This window comes from Mirounga leonina, unplaced genomic scaffold, assembly GCF_011800145.1.
Source record: "Mirounga leonina isolate KUSES-001 unplaced genomic scaffold, KU_Mleo_1.0 Mir_96, whole genome shotgun sequence".
Lineage (NCBI taxonomy): Eukaryota > Metazoa > Chordata > Mammalia > Carnivora > Phocidae > Mirounga > Mirounga leonina.
The window spans coordinates 3761315-3778204 of record NW_023270871.1 but is presented as its reverse complement, the minus strand read 5'-3'; the positions used below and the strand labels follow the sequence as shown (position 1 = coordinate 3778204).

General features: G+C 43.1%; 1 protein-coding gene across 2 annotated transcripts in view; it reads right to left on the bottom strand.

Moving 5' to 3' along the window:
- Positions 1-16890, bottom strand: part of LOC118006408 (pikachurin-like) — a 175168-nt gene that overhangs the window by 85850 nt on the left and 72428 nt on the right. For both annotated transcript variants that reach the window (XM_034999056.1, XM_034999057.1), the window contains exons 5-6: positions 13852-13969; positions 12441-12576 (exon numbers count right to left, since the gene is read on the bottom strand). In XM_034999056.1, coding sequence (XP_034854947.1) covers positions 12441-12576; positions 13852-13969 — 254 coding nt within the window. The remainder of the gene's footprint in view (positions 1-12440; positions 12577-13851; positions 13970-16890) is intronic.

Genomic DNA, 16890 nt, shown 5'->3' with positions numbered 1-16890 from the left:
CTAATGTACAGTGTGGTGATTATAGTTAAAAATACTGTATCATATTCTTGAAATTTGCCAAGAGAATAGATCTTAACTGTTTTCACCACACACGCATGCACACACACACAAAGGTAACTAGGTGAAATAATGGATGTATTAATTAACTTGATTGCATCTATCATACACAAATGCATACACATATTAAATCATATTATACAACTTTTAAAAATCACACTGTAAAACCTAAATATATACAATTTTTATTTGTCAATCATACCTCAATAAAAGTAAGAAGAAAATCTAAAATAACCAGAAGTTTAGGAAATGCAAATAGTTGCCTGGGAAGTGGTCTTACAAATAAGATGCATGAGAGAATAAAAATTCAAAATGATCTCCATATACAGAAACATCAGGGCAAAGCCAGCTCAAATGGTAAATGTAAAATCTTATATTAGGGTTTTTTGTTGTTTTTTTTTTTTTAAGCCAATGGCACAGATATAAAGACAGAGAAAACCAGGTATGGCAAAAATCTATGGGGAAGGCAGGGGCATAAAACTGGACTTTAAAAATTGGTTACACACTCAATATGAATTCTCTGGATTAGCTGCTATTGAACAGCCCCATGCCCATACCCTGGGGAGATGTAAGTTTTCTAGGTTGATCGTTCAGCAGGAGGTGCTCTGGACTCATCTCCACTTGAGGCAGAGTTCAAAGGGCTGGTATTGCTTGGCTCCAGAGAGTGAGCCTAGGACAATGTCTTTACGTGTGTTCCAGATGAAGACGGCAAAGACACCTCCATGTTGTCCATATTGGACTAGGAGACCCAGTGGTTCCTTATAGGGAAGCCAATGGCAGCACTGGTCCTCAACATTAAGGGAAACCTTCAATGGCACTTAGGAATGATTGACAATGAAGCCAGCTGCCTCAGGAGAGTAGAGCTCTGCATTAATGGCTATATTGAAGCAGAAGTTGGATGGCTATCAGGGATGGAACAGAGGATTTCTGAATAGGATAGCAGGTTGGACTTGGCTCAGTAACTCTGACCTAGACTCACAGTAACAAATACATTCATGCGTAGTAACCCAGTATACCTATAATATATGTACGTATGCATAGGGCTTACGTGTGAGTACAAAACTGAGAAAACTTTCAAGGAAAAATATTTATCCTTACTCTATTCACTTTGCTCTTTTCTTTCTCTCCTTTTCCTTTTTTTTTTTTTTTTTTAAATCTGGTAAGAACCCACTAAATCAATCTCACCACCCACTGAAGTGTTGTGACCCATGATCTGAAAAACACTGGACTGGAAGTTTGTTTTGTTTTTTTTTCCTAGAATACTTAAGTTGGAACTTTCAACTCTAAAATTCTAAGAATAAAGAAAGCAGATTTTGTCAGCCATGGCGAGAAATCTATGGCTTACCGGGTCCTACAAGCCTGTTCAACTCCAAATATGCTCTAGTACGTCATGCTCTCCAGCACTGTTTTTCAGTCTTTGAATGAGCCACAGTAAGACGTACATTGGACATTGTGACCCAGGACACACCACGCATACGCACACACACACAACTGAAACATACGTCTCATAAAATAACTCCTAGTTTTACTATGTGTGATACCCTCTGATATTCTCTCTTCTGTTCTGTTTCACTTTCAAAAAACTCTCCTACAGGACCCCTCAACTGGTCTCACTACCTTCTAATGAGTAACTACTCAGTTTGAGAATCCTTTCTCTAGAAAGTGGGAGCTGGGCTGAGGAGTGAAGCTAAGCGTGCTTCAGACATTAACTAGGAAACTGGGCTAAGAATGGTTAAATCCTGTTAGGGAAATACTTTTGAGAATGGAATTTGTTGGTGCAGAAAACAGTCCTCCAGGGGATTCAGCAGAACATCCAGAATGGCCTTGACAATAGAGGCCACTTAACTGGTCTGAGAGGGAGTGGACCAAAAGCCTAATTATAGTATGCTGGATCTATGTGTGGCCTCCTTCCCTCAGTATCCGACCTATCATTCCACGGTTTAATGTTTTCGGGAGAACCTTAGATTATTTGGAGGCTCCTTTCCCAAATATTTTCCTTCATGTTATTTCTTCTAAGCATCATCTCAGAAACAGAACTAGGAAGACTCTGCTCAGGACTCGCGCACGCCTTAAATCTGATTCTAATATAACACCTTGTAATGTTGTTTTGTATTTCTGTCTTTCCTATGAGGCTGTGAGCTCATTAAGCATGCTGATTGTGTTATTCATCTCTGTGTTCCTGTGAAACTCTGGGTGATCTTTCCAAAATGCAAATACTATCAGTCTCTCTCCTGCTTAGCAGTCTCCATAGCTCCCTATTCCCTTCAGGACAAACTTGAGCTCTGTTATTATGCCTTTCTTGCTCTGAACCCGATTCACCCATCTAGCCTTATCTCTTGCCTCACAAAGCTTCAGACTTTCTAAGCAATCCCAGGAACATTTTCTTCTCGCCTCCAAGCCATCACTCAAGTAGCTTCTTGTGGCTTAACCCTTTTCATGCTATGTCTTCCCTCCCCTTTGCCTGGTCATCACCAATGTGTCCTTCTGAGCTCCTGTAAGAAGCCTTCCCAGACTCCTTCAAAACTGCATCAGATGTCAAGCTGGTATTCCTCTAGGCCCCTGGTCCCCACCCCTACCTGCAACACTCACCACTTGGGACTATGCCCTCCTCTGCCTTCCCCACTGGATTGTCCAAGCAGGGGCAGAGCTGTTTGACCCCTAAATCTCTTGTACATGCTTTGCACATAGAAGATACTCAATATGTACATGTTCGGATGAACATACACACACAGTAGGTATCTGATAACAGTTGGCTAAGATGAATTGAAATAGCTTCAAAATTTGACCTTAAGAATAACATGATGTCCTAAATCAGGAGGTAGAAAACTTCAGCCTGCTGCCTATTCGTAAATAAAGTTTTCTGGGGACACAGCCATGACCATTTGTTTAAGTGATGTCTATGACTGCTTTCTTGCTACAACGGCCAGATTGAGTAGTTGAGACAGGGCCCACAGAGCTGGGAAAGCACCAAATATTTACCATCTGACCCTGCGAAAAAAGTTTGCCAACCCCGATCAGAGACAACAGTCTTTACCTTTGTGCCATTTCAACCGTCTGAGGAACACTTGTGAGCCTTCTCAGAAGAATATTTTTAAATGCATCAGGGCACCCGGGTGGCTCAGTTGGTTGGGCAACTGCCTTCAGCTCGGGTCATGATCCTGGAGTCCCGGGATCGAGCGGGCTCCTTTCTCAGCAGGGAATCTGCTTCTCCCTCTGACCCTCCCCTCTCTCGTGCTCTCTCTCTCTCAAATGAATAAATAAAATAAAAAAAAAAATAAAAAAACAAACGCATCAAACAAAATACTTAGGATCAAAAAGGACACCAATTACATTGAAAACAATGACCTAAACAATAAAGAATTATAATTATGATAACAGAGACACATCCTTATTAATAGATTAAGTAACAATACCTAGCAATGGATTTAATAACTACAATTATTTCAAAGTAGTGATAAGCATATGACTGGTACTTGGAGATATGTACAATAGTTGTAATGGGATAAGAACATATCTGTGATTCTATTAGTGACAAAGCCACAGAAATTGCTAATACTACTGTGGTTTGTTGACTACATCTATATTTGAAGAGAACATTAAATTTTAGTTGATAAGCTAAGAATGTAATTTTTGTCCAACCGAAGTCCAAGGACCCCTTGAATTCTGTCCATGGACCCCTTGGGAATCTACAGATTGTAGGTTAAACACCCTGCTCTAAGAGAAGAGACATGATCCCATAGATTATCCAGGGCGAACATAAAAGGGGAGGAGAAAACCTCACACAGAGAAGAGCCTCTAATTCCCTGTCAATTTTGCAGACTGGTTTTATGCAGGATTTGCTCTGCACTAAAATGCATTGCAGAGGAAAGTCCAAAACCACTAGTCACAGTCAAAAAAGAAAAAAAAAAAAAAAGATGTATTATTTGACCTTCAGCTTTCAGTCTTCTTTATTTATGAATTGGTTCAACCCAACCAAATGACAAACAGATGGACAGAATGGGGTAATGATAAACTCAGCCAGCAACGTGTCCAGGCAGGACAACTGCAGAGCACACTTTCATTTACAGTTTACAAGTGGCTCCCAATTCTGTTGCACAAGAATTCAATTTATGGGAGCTCCCATCAATCTGACCAGGGATTACATCAGGGGAGCTCATGGTAGGAAGGATGGAAGCTTTAAGGGATCAATTTGTAGAACTGTAGGTCAGACTTCTGCAAAAACATTCAGAACCACCCTTCCATTTGAGCCTATCTGGAGGAACTTGCTGGCTCCCAGAATGGCTGGGATCAGGCACCAGTCGGGATGGTGGTTCTAAGATCTTGGATTTGGAAACTAAAGATAAGAAAAAGGAATTTTTTTGTGAAGCGCCACTTGTAATATGAAATCTCAGCTGACATCAAGTGAGCCCATTCTTGCATATTTCTAATTCTGGTGGTGGTGGTAAGGAAGGCTTATACTTAAATGGCGCAACTTCCTAAACACTTCCTTGAAAGGAAAGGAAGATTTTTTGGTCTTTTTCCCATTCCCATTCTTCCCTAAATTAATTAATTGTTTAAGAACAATTCTTTTTTTTTAGATTTTATTTTTTATTTATTTATTTGAGAGAGAGAGAGACAGATAGTGACAGAGATAGCAAGAAAGAGCACAAGCAGGGAGGAGAGGGAGAAGCAGACTCCCCACCGAGCAGGGAGCCTGACGTGGGGCTCGATCCCAGGACCCTGGGATCATGACCTGAGCCGAAGGCAGACCATTAACCGACTGAGCCACCCGGGTGCCCCAAGAACAATTCTTTAAATATTTGAAGCTCTGTACTTTTGGGGGCAGGAAAACCAAAACAGGGCTACATCACTGTTAAATATTGCAGCTATTTGCCCAATTATTGTTATAAATTCTAGTAAAACACTGAAAAAAGATGGCAATTCACTTACATATTATGAAGAGCTCTAAAACACAAGTTATAATTCAATATGAAATAAAATAACAAGGGGAACTTCCAAGTTAATCTTACATTTTGTATTATTTGAAGCGTTGCCATATACCGATATTCCTTTTATTATAAAAAAATAAAAGCAATAAATAACTTGGGATTGGAGGGGAGAAGAGGGAGATGTAAATGCAGATCCATGTTGGGTTTTGCCTGGCTCTAATTTCTGCAGTTGGCAAGGTAGATTGGTTATTGTTGTGGCCTCTGAGGTTAGTGGTTCATTGTTCCCCCTACTCCCTATTCATGTGCTAATACATTTCCATTTCCATGTGGCTCACGGTAAGGAAAAGAACCAACATAAAAAAAAACTTCCATAAGCTACCTCTCTAAGTGCTGTACAGAAAGCTTTCGTCTTCCCAAGCCTCCTCGGGTAGCCACTCTCATCATCCATACTTTACAGTGGACGAAAGTAGGGCTCAGGGAGCTTGAGGAACTTGTGCAAGGTTCCAGCTAGTTTGGGTATTCTCTAAATTCCATCCCATGACTGCCATGTCCAAATGTTCACCAGCACCTATGTGATGTGTGGTATGTTCACCCCAGGCTAGGTGCTATGTTCCACAAAGGGGAGCAAGTCAAGATGTTGCCCTCATGTTCTGGTGAGGAGGACCGAGCTCGGACAAGTAATTAACTACAGGTGTGCTGAGTGTCGCAAGTAAATGTTGTAGGTGCACCTAACCTCATCTGGGGAGGAGGCAGGGGTTCAAGGAAGGCTTCCTGGAGGAGGTTCCTCAGCAGGGGTCCTGAAGGATGAACAAGAGTTAGCTAGGTGAAGAGGTAGAAGAACTATCCTGGCAGAGAACAGCAAACATAAAGACTTCTAACCAGGAAAGGACATGGCTCTATACGAAAGCAGAAGAGCTCTATCCCCAAAGCCATAATAGTAATGGTTCACACTGATTGAGCACTTTTGTGTGCCCGGAGCTATTCTGTACATTTCGTGTGCATCAACTCATTTAATCTCACAACAACTCCATGAGGTAAACGAACTGTTATCCCCATTCTTCTGTCAGAGGCAAAGAGAAGTTAAATAATTCACCCAAGATGACACAGCTTAGAAGTGCTGGGGGGAAGGGTTGGACCAGGGAGCTAGCTCCAGATCCGGTGCATTAAACGACCAGTCTATTCTGCCTCACCTTTGTCATGAGAACAGCAGTCAGAGTCACTGGGGTTTAGAGGGCAGATGGTCCAGCCTTATTTTACACATAAGGAAGCTAAGAATTGGAATTGAGCAATTTGTGCTCAAGTTTAGAGGCCAGCTCCGAGCTGTGTCTTCTGATTCTACATTTGAACAAATTCTAACTTGCAAGATGAAACCAAGAATTGGACTCTAAGTCTCAATTCTTTTTTTATTAAGTTTTTATTTTAATTCCAGTATAGTTACTATACAGTGTTTTATTAGTTTCAGGTGTACAATATAGTGATTCAACAGTTCCATACAACAGCCGGTGCTCATTACAACAGGTGCGCACCTCAATCCCCATCACTTATTTCACCCATCTTCCCCCCACCTCCCCTCTGGTAACCATCAGTTTGTTCTCTAAAGTCTCAATTCTAAATGAGAAACTTTAACCTTCATAGGCTGTGATCTTGACCATGAGTCAAATCACATCATCCCTTAAAACTACTCAAGGAAGATCCATAATCCATTCAGCTTCTATTCTGAATCCCAGATTTCATCTTCATTTTAGTAACAGTCTTTACAAGGTAACTTCCTGTGAGCAAACTAATTAAATTCATTTGTTACTTGCAGATTAAGGAAGAGTCTTTGATGGGATGGAAAGACAGATGACTTTGACAAAAATATCAGTTTGTGAAATAATTTTAAAAACCCGCCCAAGTGTGTATGACCTTAAGATTCTCAAGTGAAACCAATCGGTAGGCACTGCAATCAGCTTAGAAGCAGCCCTGTGTGAAGATGAATTTTGCAAGTCTTATTATGGAAGGCATCTGCAAGGGACCAGGGAATTACTTAAGCAGAAGGGTGTGAAAGGGAAAAAAGGAGACGCACTGCTTTTTCTCCTTTATTAATATAACTGTGACTGAGATCAACATTTCTTGGCCAGTGTCCTTAATACATACACAGAAATATTTTGAACTTTCACATGGACTACAAATAAACCAGTGGTGGACTTTTTTATTAAAAAGAGCCACTATCACTCGTATCTGGAATTTAAGAAAAAAAACAAACGAGCAAAGGGGGAAAAAAGAGAGAGAGAGGCTGACCAAGAAACAGACTCATAACTACAGAGAACTGATAGTTGCCAGAGGGGTGGTGGGTGGGGGGTTGGGTTAGGTGGGTGACAGGGATGAAGGAGGGCACTTGTGATGAGCACCGGGTGATGTAAGGAAGTGTTGAATCACTATATTGTACACCTGAAATGAATAGTACACTTATGTTGATGAATTGGAATTTGAATAAAAACTTAAACAGCCACTGAAAGCTTTAATCTACCCTTTCCAGCAATTGCCAATGCAAAGCTCAAGCAATTTTAACCCATCAGGTCACACTTATAGAAAAACTATACTTAAGTTAAATGAAAACTTTAACCAACCTGATAGATAGCACATGTGGGGCATGGCACTCCAATGGGAACATCAGAGGTAAGGAATACTTTTCCAGGCCTTTGGTTTTCATTGCCACCATAGTATTTATTTTTTGCTTAAGAGAAAGGCACTTACCCTGGGGAAATTCTTAGGCAGAAGGAGGAAAGTTTCTCAGATATTTATAGCCAAAATATTTCAAATCATAGGTAGCTATATTTATGCTTGGTTCTTATTTTAATAAACAGAAAGTATTGCTGCCCCCAAAGAAATTTTCAGTATCACTTTAGAAAAAAAAAAAAAAAAATTCTCCTTCACCTCAAATGCAGGGCTTTTCTGTTTTAAAAAAGCAGGTAAAAGTTTTAAAAACACTGCAAAATACCTTACAGCCTACAGGCTTACTTAGAATCTGCCTCTTCAAATCTTTTCTACACTGATTAAAAATAAAAAAATCTACTCTTAGTGAGGAAGCGAATAAATAGCCCCCAGGCCAACTCTGGGGGAGATCAGATTATGTTCATCTAAAGCTTCATCCTCCCCAAGCCAGAGACCAAGTCACTGAGAGCACCCCTTCAGGGGGGTCACCCTATGGATGTCCTCCATTTTGGGGAGGCAGAAGCTGGATGAGAAATAAAAAATTTGCTTGGTCTTAAGCTCATGACTCAAGAGAGCACCATAAATACATAATGTCCACCTGAAATACCAATGAAACTAGCAAATACGCAGTCAGTACCCCCATACTCTGGTCCAGTATAATTTCTCTGGTTAATCTTTTATCAGCCAGTTAAAAACCTCTTTAAAAGCTTTTTAGACAATTTCTTAACAATGCCTTTGATACCATCACCCTCACTGAATAAGAAGAACAACTGATGTATAAGCTCCTACCAAGGCAGAGAGAGGGAGGAGAAGCTCATCTTCCAGAGACAGGACTTACAGGAGAACTTCCCATTAAGAGGGTTGAAATCTGAGGATAACTTCTGGCGGGAACCTGATTTCTACAGTTTCAGAGTCTTGGCTTGCCAGCCTGTCTCTTGGCTATAACTAGAAACTTCGGGCTCACACAAAGACCTGTCCCTGGTGTTTGTGCACACAGGAGGTATCTGGGCAAAAGGAATTCAATATTAACATTAAGCAGACCTTTCCGGGGAGAACAGAATAATGACTAAAGACCCCCAAAAGCTTTTCACACTGATTGCAGTTTCTGATTTAGAGCTCAGAAAGCTCTCTCTAAAGATATCCTGGAGTACTCACTGGAATGGGATAGGCTCTGAGACGTTTACAGATGAACGTGGGGATTTTTTCTGCGGCCAAACATTCAATACCACAACAAGCTGTGAAAGCTTTCATTCTGGAAGAGCAAACAGCAGCCTAAGATGAGGCTTCACGGTTCCTTCCCAGCAGGGCTCTGGGCGGGGGCTGAGTCTACACTTCTACCATCTCAGGAGTGGATCACGGACATGAAAGGGAGTTAGGGTTTCACAAAAAGAGCACTGGGCTGGAAGTCAGGAGACTTCTGATCTTGATTCTGTCCCCAACCTGTCATTTTACCTTGGCAAAGCAACTTAAGCAATTGAGCCTCAATTGCTTTCTTTGTAAAAGGGAAAACGAGGTGTGGAGGGGAGAAAACAAACAGGCGTTAAATGCCTATGATGTAGAAACACTTTGTAAAGACTGTAGCCAACAATTCTGCAATGAGGGTTATAGCAGCTTGCTCTTACAGATGAGGACATGGAGGTTCTGAGGTAAAATCATTTGACCAGAGTTAGATATTCTGGAAGAGATAATGGAGGCAGAGATCCTAGCATGGGGGCTGGAAACGGGGGCAGCTCCCCATTCCACCATGTTCCAAATAGAACTCCAAGATGTCCAAGAACTCTAAATTCAAAGTTAGCTTTCCAGAACACTGTAAAGTTATATTTGTCAAGATAAACAGATTTTTTTAAAAATTAAGTTTTTTAGAATGGTATATAATTTTTAAATGTCAATACATAAAAATCTGGGACCTGAGCCCTCAAATGTTAGAGACTGTTCTGAATGCTAAAGAAGTGCATTTTTCTTGGTGAAGAAGTATAATTATTAAATGTAGGTACATAACACCCATGTGTACCATACACTCTTGTAGGTTTTAACATCTACAAAGCTCTTTCTCCTGTGTGATTGCAGCTGATCCTCCTGACCACACACCATATATTGCAGATAAGGACTGGCAGTCAATGCCTGTGGGGCCCACATCACCCCCCTTTGCTCCACTTTTGGTTTCAGCAGCAGCTGCTATGTGGAAAGTTTCACGTGAGCTCAGATTGGCCTTGTAGAGCCGCATCCGACCTCAATCACATGCTGTGCTCACAATCATACCTCCTTCTAGCCCCGGGGACCCGTCCTTAATCTACATGCCAGCAGAGCCTAGAAGTGTGGGAAGTTAGACCCCTGAAGGATACTCTCAATCAGCTGAGAACAGGAGCCCATGAGTAATGGTTCCTGTCCTTTGGACAGGCAAATTTGAGAGGAATTCTGCATACTTCAGGGAGAGCTCAGTGAAATCAAACCCCCATAGAAGACCCTGGTGACTGTAGAAGTGACTTTGGAGACATAGTCATACATCCTCCTTCCCTGTCTCCCTCTCCCCACCTTCTCATTCCTGCTTCCAAATCAAATAACCGACTTGCACTCAAGCCCTTGTCTCAGGCCAGCCTGTGGGGGGACCCCAAACTCTGAGAGGCACTGAGGTTTCAGGGCAGGAAGTGACTTGCGCCAAGGCCCAGAGCCAGCAGGTGGTGGTGGCAGAGTTTTCTTCCTATTCTTCTGGTTCTAAACTCAATGAATCCCTTTCATCATCCACATTCAGTGGTGCACACAGGTTAAGAAACTGCAATTTCTAACTTTTGCCAATATGCAAGGCTTAAAACCAGTTTTCAAAATACATGTTTTAGCACAAAATTAAAAATAAATGATAACCATCATCTTTGCTGGGGGTTACACAGATAGTCTGCTGGGCTACCATGAAAAATTTTGCATTTCCCCAAATTTCAAAGTATTACATTTTGCTTTGCTGGTGCTAGACAAGTGCATTAGAAATGTCAAGTTTCACGCAGAGTTTTAGGGATGAGCAAGCTGAAGTTTTAGGACTTGCAGTGTTTCATGTTTAACTACTACTGGAAGCAGGATTAGAATCTTTTCTATCCCAGGCACACTCCAGCTTTGCCTACCAAATTTGTTCAATGGCGGGTTTGTAGATTATCCTCAATGATGAGCATCGGTCTGGAGCTTTGCAGTGAGCATCTTTATTCCCCCTCATTTTCCCAGCATCTGTTCTTCCCTTTTTCTTTAATAGCACCACAATTTTCCTTGGATGAACCAACCCTTCTGAACTCCCTCAATCCATGTACTTCAGGGGTAAATGAACCACCAGGCCTTAGTTCCAGAGCTCAGAATATGAACAAATGCCTGATCAATTAGTGTAGCCTCTTCCCTGGCCACAGTGATTGGCTCAGAGACGAGGAACCCAAGCCTGGCCATTAGAGTGGACAATGAGACTCCAATGGGTCCACTGAGAAATATCCACTCTTTTCCAGTGGGGAGTTATGCTAGTAGATGGCAAGTCTTCGGTGCCTGGCGGCCATCTTGCCACCACACCAGAGAAGCCTGCTTGAAAATGTAGCCAATAAAGGGGAAAGCAGGGGACAGAGATGGATGGAGACAAATGGCTGCTTTGGCACAGATGAGCTCTTCCCTGAACCTAGATTTGCCTGGGACTTGAGAGTCCCAGGAGCCACTACATTACTGCCTCATCTTCCAGCCTTCCGCCACCTGCAAGTCAACAAATCCTGCCTGAAATGAGCCCTGTCCTCGAGCATTAAAGGGACTCAGTGTAGCACTTCTCTGAAGAAACACGTATCTATTTTCCACCATGGAGGAGGAGGCAAGGAAGTCAAGCCACAGAGCAGGGCTAATCAAAATCCTGGCAGAATCATTTGGTCCCAGCTTCAGAGAGCCTAAGGAATGGGGTGCTGAACTAGTCTCTTTATGAATCCATGAAGCAGCAGGCCTTAGACAAATGCCACCACGTTTAATGGAGGGAACACTAACTCCACAGATGTCGTGTGCATCAGCCTGGTGCTTCGGTTCTCACTCCAACTGCAGCTGGAGTTCAGAGGAGAGGCCTTAGGTTGGGAATTCCTTTTACTTGGTGTGTGCATGTATGTGTGTGAATGTTTGTGTGTGGGGGGGATGTGTGCATTGTTTTTGTTTTGTTTTGTTTTGTTTGTGTATTTTTGCTTATAATTACATAGTGGCATTGAGAATCCATGTTTTCCTATCTGTAAGCTTTTGTTAGAATTCCTCATCCCTCTTCTACCCTCTGATAAGCTGAATAATGAGAACTGGAGAGGTAGATGAGAGAAAAAAAGCAGAAACCAAACCAAAACACCTGCCCCACAGCAATAAGGATGCGGAGGAAACAATGACTTATATTTGTTTTCCCCCTCCCTCAAGAAAAATCGCCATCAAATATTTACTTCAAGTATAATGTTCCAAAGCCAGGGAGACAAGTTTCAAGCTTGAAATGTGGGCAGGATTGTTGGCAATGATGCCTCGGGAGTTTTCAGAGCCTAGGACAGTCCTGATGGTGGAGGAAATGAGGAAGAGGTAAGGTGAGTGTCAGGTTTACCAGATGACCCGCCTCTGAAGAGGTGTGGAGGCAGGTGCTGGCCCAGGGACAGAGTATAAATATAGGTCTTTAAGCCTTTGTCATCTCTTAAACACACATGCAGAGGAGACGACACTCAATGCAGTATTCTGTCATGCTTGGAATACCTGAGGTTGATACATATGGCTTTTGAGTGTGACACACAAACTTACCTGATGAATTCTACAGAATAGTACTGAATGGGGGAGCTTCCTTCACTCTTTCCAGGTTTCCAAGACAGGGCCACCTCAGAATCAGAGACCACAGTGACGTGAGGCTGCTGGGGCGCTGTTGGAGGCAGGCAGGAATCTAGGCAGGACAGCAAACACCTAGAGTTGGCTGTGGTCTTGTTGCTGGGGATGTTTAATATATAGAAAGCACGTGTGCTTCCTACAGCCTAAACATCTCTATTCAGAATAGTCTCCAAATCCAAGCCAAACAAACACAAAAAAATAATCACAACTGGATTTGCCATGTAAGGTTTGAGATAATGAGAGCTGGTCTTCCTTCCTTCCCTCAATGCCCTGGCTGAAACTCTAACTAAATTAAGACATCATTGGCCCTGGGACACACAATGGTGCATACCCTTTAAAACCCTCAACTACACTCCCACCTCCTAGTAACCTTTCATCTGTTTGCATGTTAGAATTGACACCTGCGAGGAAAATGAAATGCATAGCATTACTGTCACTCATGTTCAATTCTTGTGTATGTGTGTGTGTGTTTGTGCTTGTGTATGTGTGTGTGTGTGTGTGTTGCCCCAACCATCAGAATACATACCAATGGTAGGATGTTTGGGACATGCCCTCATGCCCTCATGTGTAAAGATGGAAGACTCACTCACGATCCTATCACCCCAAGGAAACTGCTGTTACTATTTTCATATCCAGACTTTCACATCTCCCAGCCTTTACTTATACTATTGCTTATGCCAGAAACATTTTTCTTGCTGTCTCTCCTAGAGGAATCCTATGTAGTTTTCAAACTTCAGGCCAAAAATATTGATCTTTCTAAAACCTTCCCTGCACCTTGGGATGGAGGAGTGCTCCCTTCTGAGTGCTCCAGAGCCTGCTGCACAGACCTCAGATGCCCTGGAGCTGCTCATCTACTATTTGCTTCTCCCTCCACAATGAGCTTGTGAGCAATGATGATGGAGCCACCTTTGTCCCCCAGTGTCCAGCACAGTGTCACCTCAATGAGCCTTTGTTGGGTTCCCTTTGCCTATAAAATCTCCTCTCTCACTCCCCTTCCTCCCCTTCCTGATTCCCACTTACTGGTCAGACCTTCACTTAGTAGTCATCTCCCCAGGGAATTCTTACCTCACCCCTACATGGGATCTCCCTTTACATGTTCTTACAGCACTAGATAGCATTTACCATAATCCGTGACTACACCTTAACTAGGTAATGTCTTGACCCACCCCACTAAGTTCTGAGAGGACAAAGGTGTGCCTGTTTTGGTTCACCACCAGAGCCTTGCACGGTGCCTGGCACATAGTAGGTCCTCACTGATATATACTGAATGAAGGGATAAATGAATAGCACCCATTGCTTTCCCACTCTTAATGAATTGAACCCATCTTACCTTGGGGCAAAGTGGTAACATGCCGAGGGGAGCTAAGCCGCCCTTTGCCACTCTGGCTGTAAGCTGCTATGCTCACTTGATATTCAGTGCCTGGTTTCAAATCTCCAATCACTTCCTCCTGTCAATGACCAAACCGGAAATGTGTCAATGACCAGAAGTTCTTTTTGAGCAAACCAGACAATTTCCAGAAGGGTTGCACCTCGAGGCCCCTGTGAAACTTCTTGGGACAGAGATTATTTTGCTTTCTCTAGGACTGGCCAAGTTTTAAAATTTGCAAAGAGGAAAACACCATCACATATTTCCCACAACTAGAGAATTACCCTTTATTGGCATCTATACACTGTTCTAGAACTGAGACTCAGTCACCCTATCAGATTTTGCTTTTAACATTTGAGTTCCTTGATCAGAGTACTGGACTGCTAAAATTCAGGTAATAATCTTTTCCAGGGCTGGAATCCACCAGTTTTTTCTCTCCGTTTGCATGTCACAGATGCTCAGAGACTAGCCACAGCAGCAAACTGAGGTCTTGAGTTGTACCAATAAAGTAGGGACTCAAATTTGGTTCTCAAATTTTAAACTGCATCAGAATCACCAGGAGGGCTTCTTAAATTGCTGGGCCTGCCTCCCAGGGTTGCTGATTCAGTATATTTGGGAAGGGGCCCGAGATGTTGCATTTCTAAGAGTTTCCAAGTATTGCTGCTGGTCTAGGGACCCCAAATTGATGAAGGATGTATATGAGCTTCACCTGCACAGTATTGCTGACCAGAAGGCCCCAGCTGAAGAAGACTTGCTCCACTTCAGGCTTTGTGAAAAGCAGTATGCCCCTGGGGCTATACAGTGCTAACTAGTAAGTGGGGGTCTGGCTCCCACTGGTCCCAGCACACTACAGTGGAAAGGACACAGGCTTTGGAATCAATTAGTCATAGGCTTGAATCCTGATTCTGCCACTTATTGCTAGCTGTGGCCTTGAAATTAAATCCCCTGAGTCTCGGTTTCTTCCTCTGTAAAATGGAGATGATATAGAACTATCTTGCATAGCTGTAATATTTGGGATAATGTGTGTAAAGAACTCAAGAAATGGGTTGTCACGATTACTGTCTTGGTGAGGCCCCTCCTCTTCCCTGCTTACCTAGTTTCCACTACTCCTCCGAGGCCCAAACCTTCCCCAGGACTCCTGACCACCGAGACCTGATCTTACCCTACCAAGGTTGTGCCACTAATTTAGTACTTTTATATATTACAAAGTATGTATTACTACTTCTCCTATGGGACTGTAAGCCCCTTGAGAGCAGGGATCCTGTCTTGTACTTCTTCAAAACCTTCTCTGCAGATGATCAAATATCCACCGTTGCTAAGGAGAATTCACCCGCTGATCAACAAAACTTTTTAAAAGGACTCAACCAAGAGTTATCAAATACTTACTACAGGAGTCCTTAACCCTGAGTGCACATTAGAATCTCTAAAAAAAATACCAATGCCTGGACTCCACTCCAGATTACTTAAATCAGAATCCGTGGAAGGCAGGGCCCCGGGTGTCAGTATAAAGCTCTGGGCTGAGGCTAATGGGCAGCCAGGTGTATGAACCCCAGGGCCAAGGCTCGGCTCGCCCACTGCGTTCTGCATTCCATCTGTAGCCCACCTTCTCCTGTGACTCCATCCCCTCCCCTACCTACCCGGTCCTTATGTGAGTACTCAGTGCGCTCAAGTCTCTCCCACCTCAAGAATGGCCAACTATTCCCCAGCATACATGCGCCCACCTCCTCTCCACGGGGGCAACTTTCTTAAAGGAGCTGCCTCCACTTCCTCACCTCTTTTTTTTTTTTTCTAAAGAGAGAGGGAAACAAACTATAAGAGACTCTTTTGTTTCTGTTTTTTAATTTATTTGACAGAGAGAGCAGAAGCAGGGGGAGCGGCAGAGGGAGAAGCAGGCTCCCTGCTGAGGCAGGAGCCTGATGCGGGGCTCGATCCCAGGACCCTGGGATCCTGACCTGAGCTGAAGACAAATGCTTAACCGACTGAGCCCCCCCAGGTGCCCCTTCCTCACCTCTTATTCGTCCCTCACCATGCCTCTCTGCACTACAAACCTACTGAGATGTTCTTACCAAGCAAGGTCACCACACAATCTTGTAATAAATCCAATGGGGATGATTCTCCATACTTGACTTACTGTACCTTTCAATACTGTTACCTAGACTTGCTTCTGAAATTTCTTAGTTCCCTTGGGAGCCATGACTCTGCTCCTCCTTGGTCTCCTTCTACTTCTCTCATTGCTTCTTCTCAATATCCTCCACCCACTCCCCATTCTCTGCTTGCCCCATAGGTGTTGGTTTTTCCCAGGGAGTCATCCCTTGTCATCTTGCCCTCTCACTCTGTCGTCTTGCCTGGGTAAGCTCATCTACTACTTCCTTAGCTTTGAGCACCACCTTCACTTGACCCCTCCCAAATCTGCCTCTCAGCTCTGACCCACCTCTTGATGTCCAGACGTGGGTTTGCAACTGCCTCTAGAACATCTCTACCCAACAACTACCAAGCCACTAAGGTTCAACATAACCAAAGCTCAACTAATCATTTCTCTTCCTGCTACCAAAAACAAAATAAGAAATTGCTTCTCCTCTTGAGTTCGCTCTCTCATTACCCACACCACAAATTCTTGAACACTTTCCTCTCTGTGTTCACGTCTCCTCTCTAACCACCATTCAGCCAGTTACAAATACTGTCACCGGGACTCGTTCACATCACTTGAATCTGTTTAGGTCATCTCATCCTCATAGACTTAAGTCCAAGTCCTCATAGTTATGACAATGGGTTCTGACTCTCCCTGTCACCCATGCTGCCTACACCACCAGTGTAGACTCCACCTGCTAGAGTTATCTTCCCACACCTCAAATCTGAGCACGGCACTTCCCATTTTAAAATCCCCTTAGAATGGCGTAGTTGTGTCCCCCTGTTTATCCTTCCAGCATCATCTCATGTCACCTCCTTTCCTTGCTACATTCCAGTCATACCTAAGAACTTGGCAGGGCTCAAATTTATGCCATT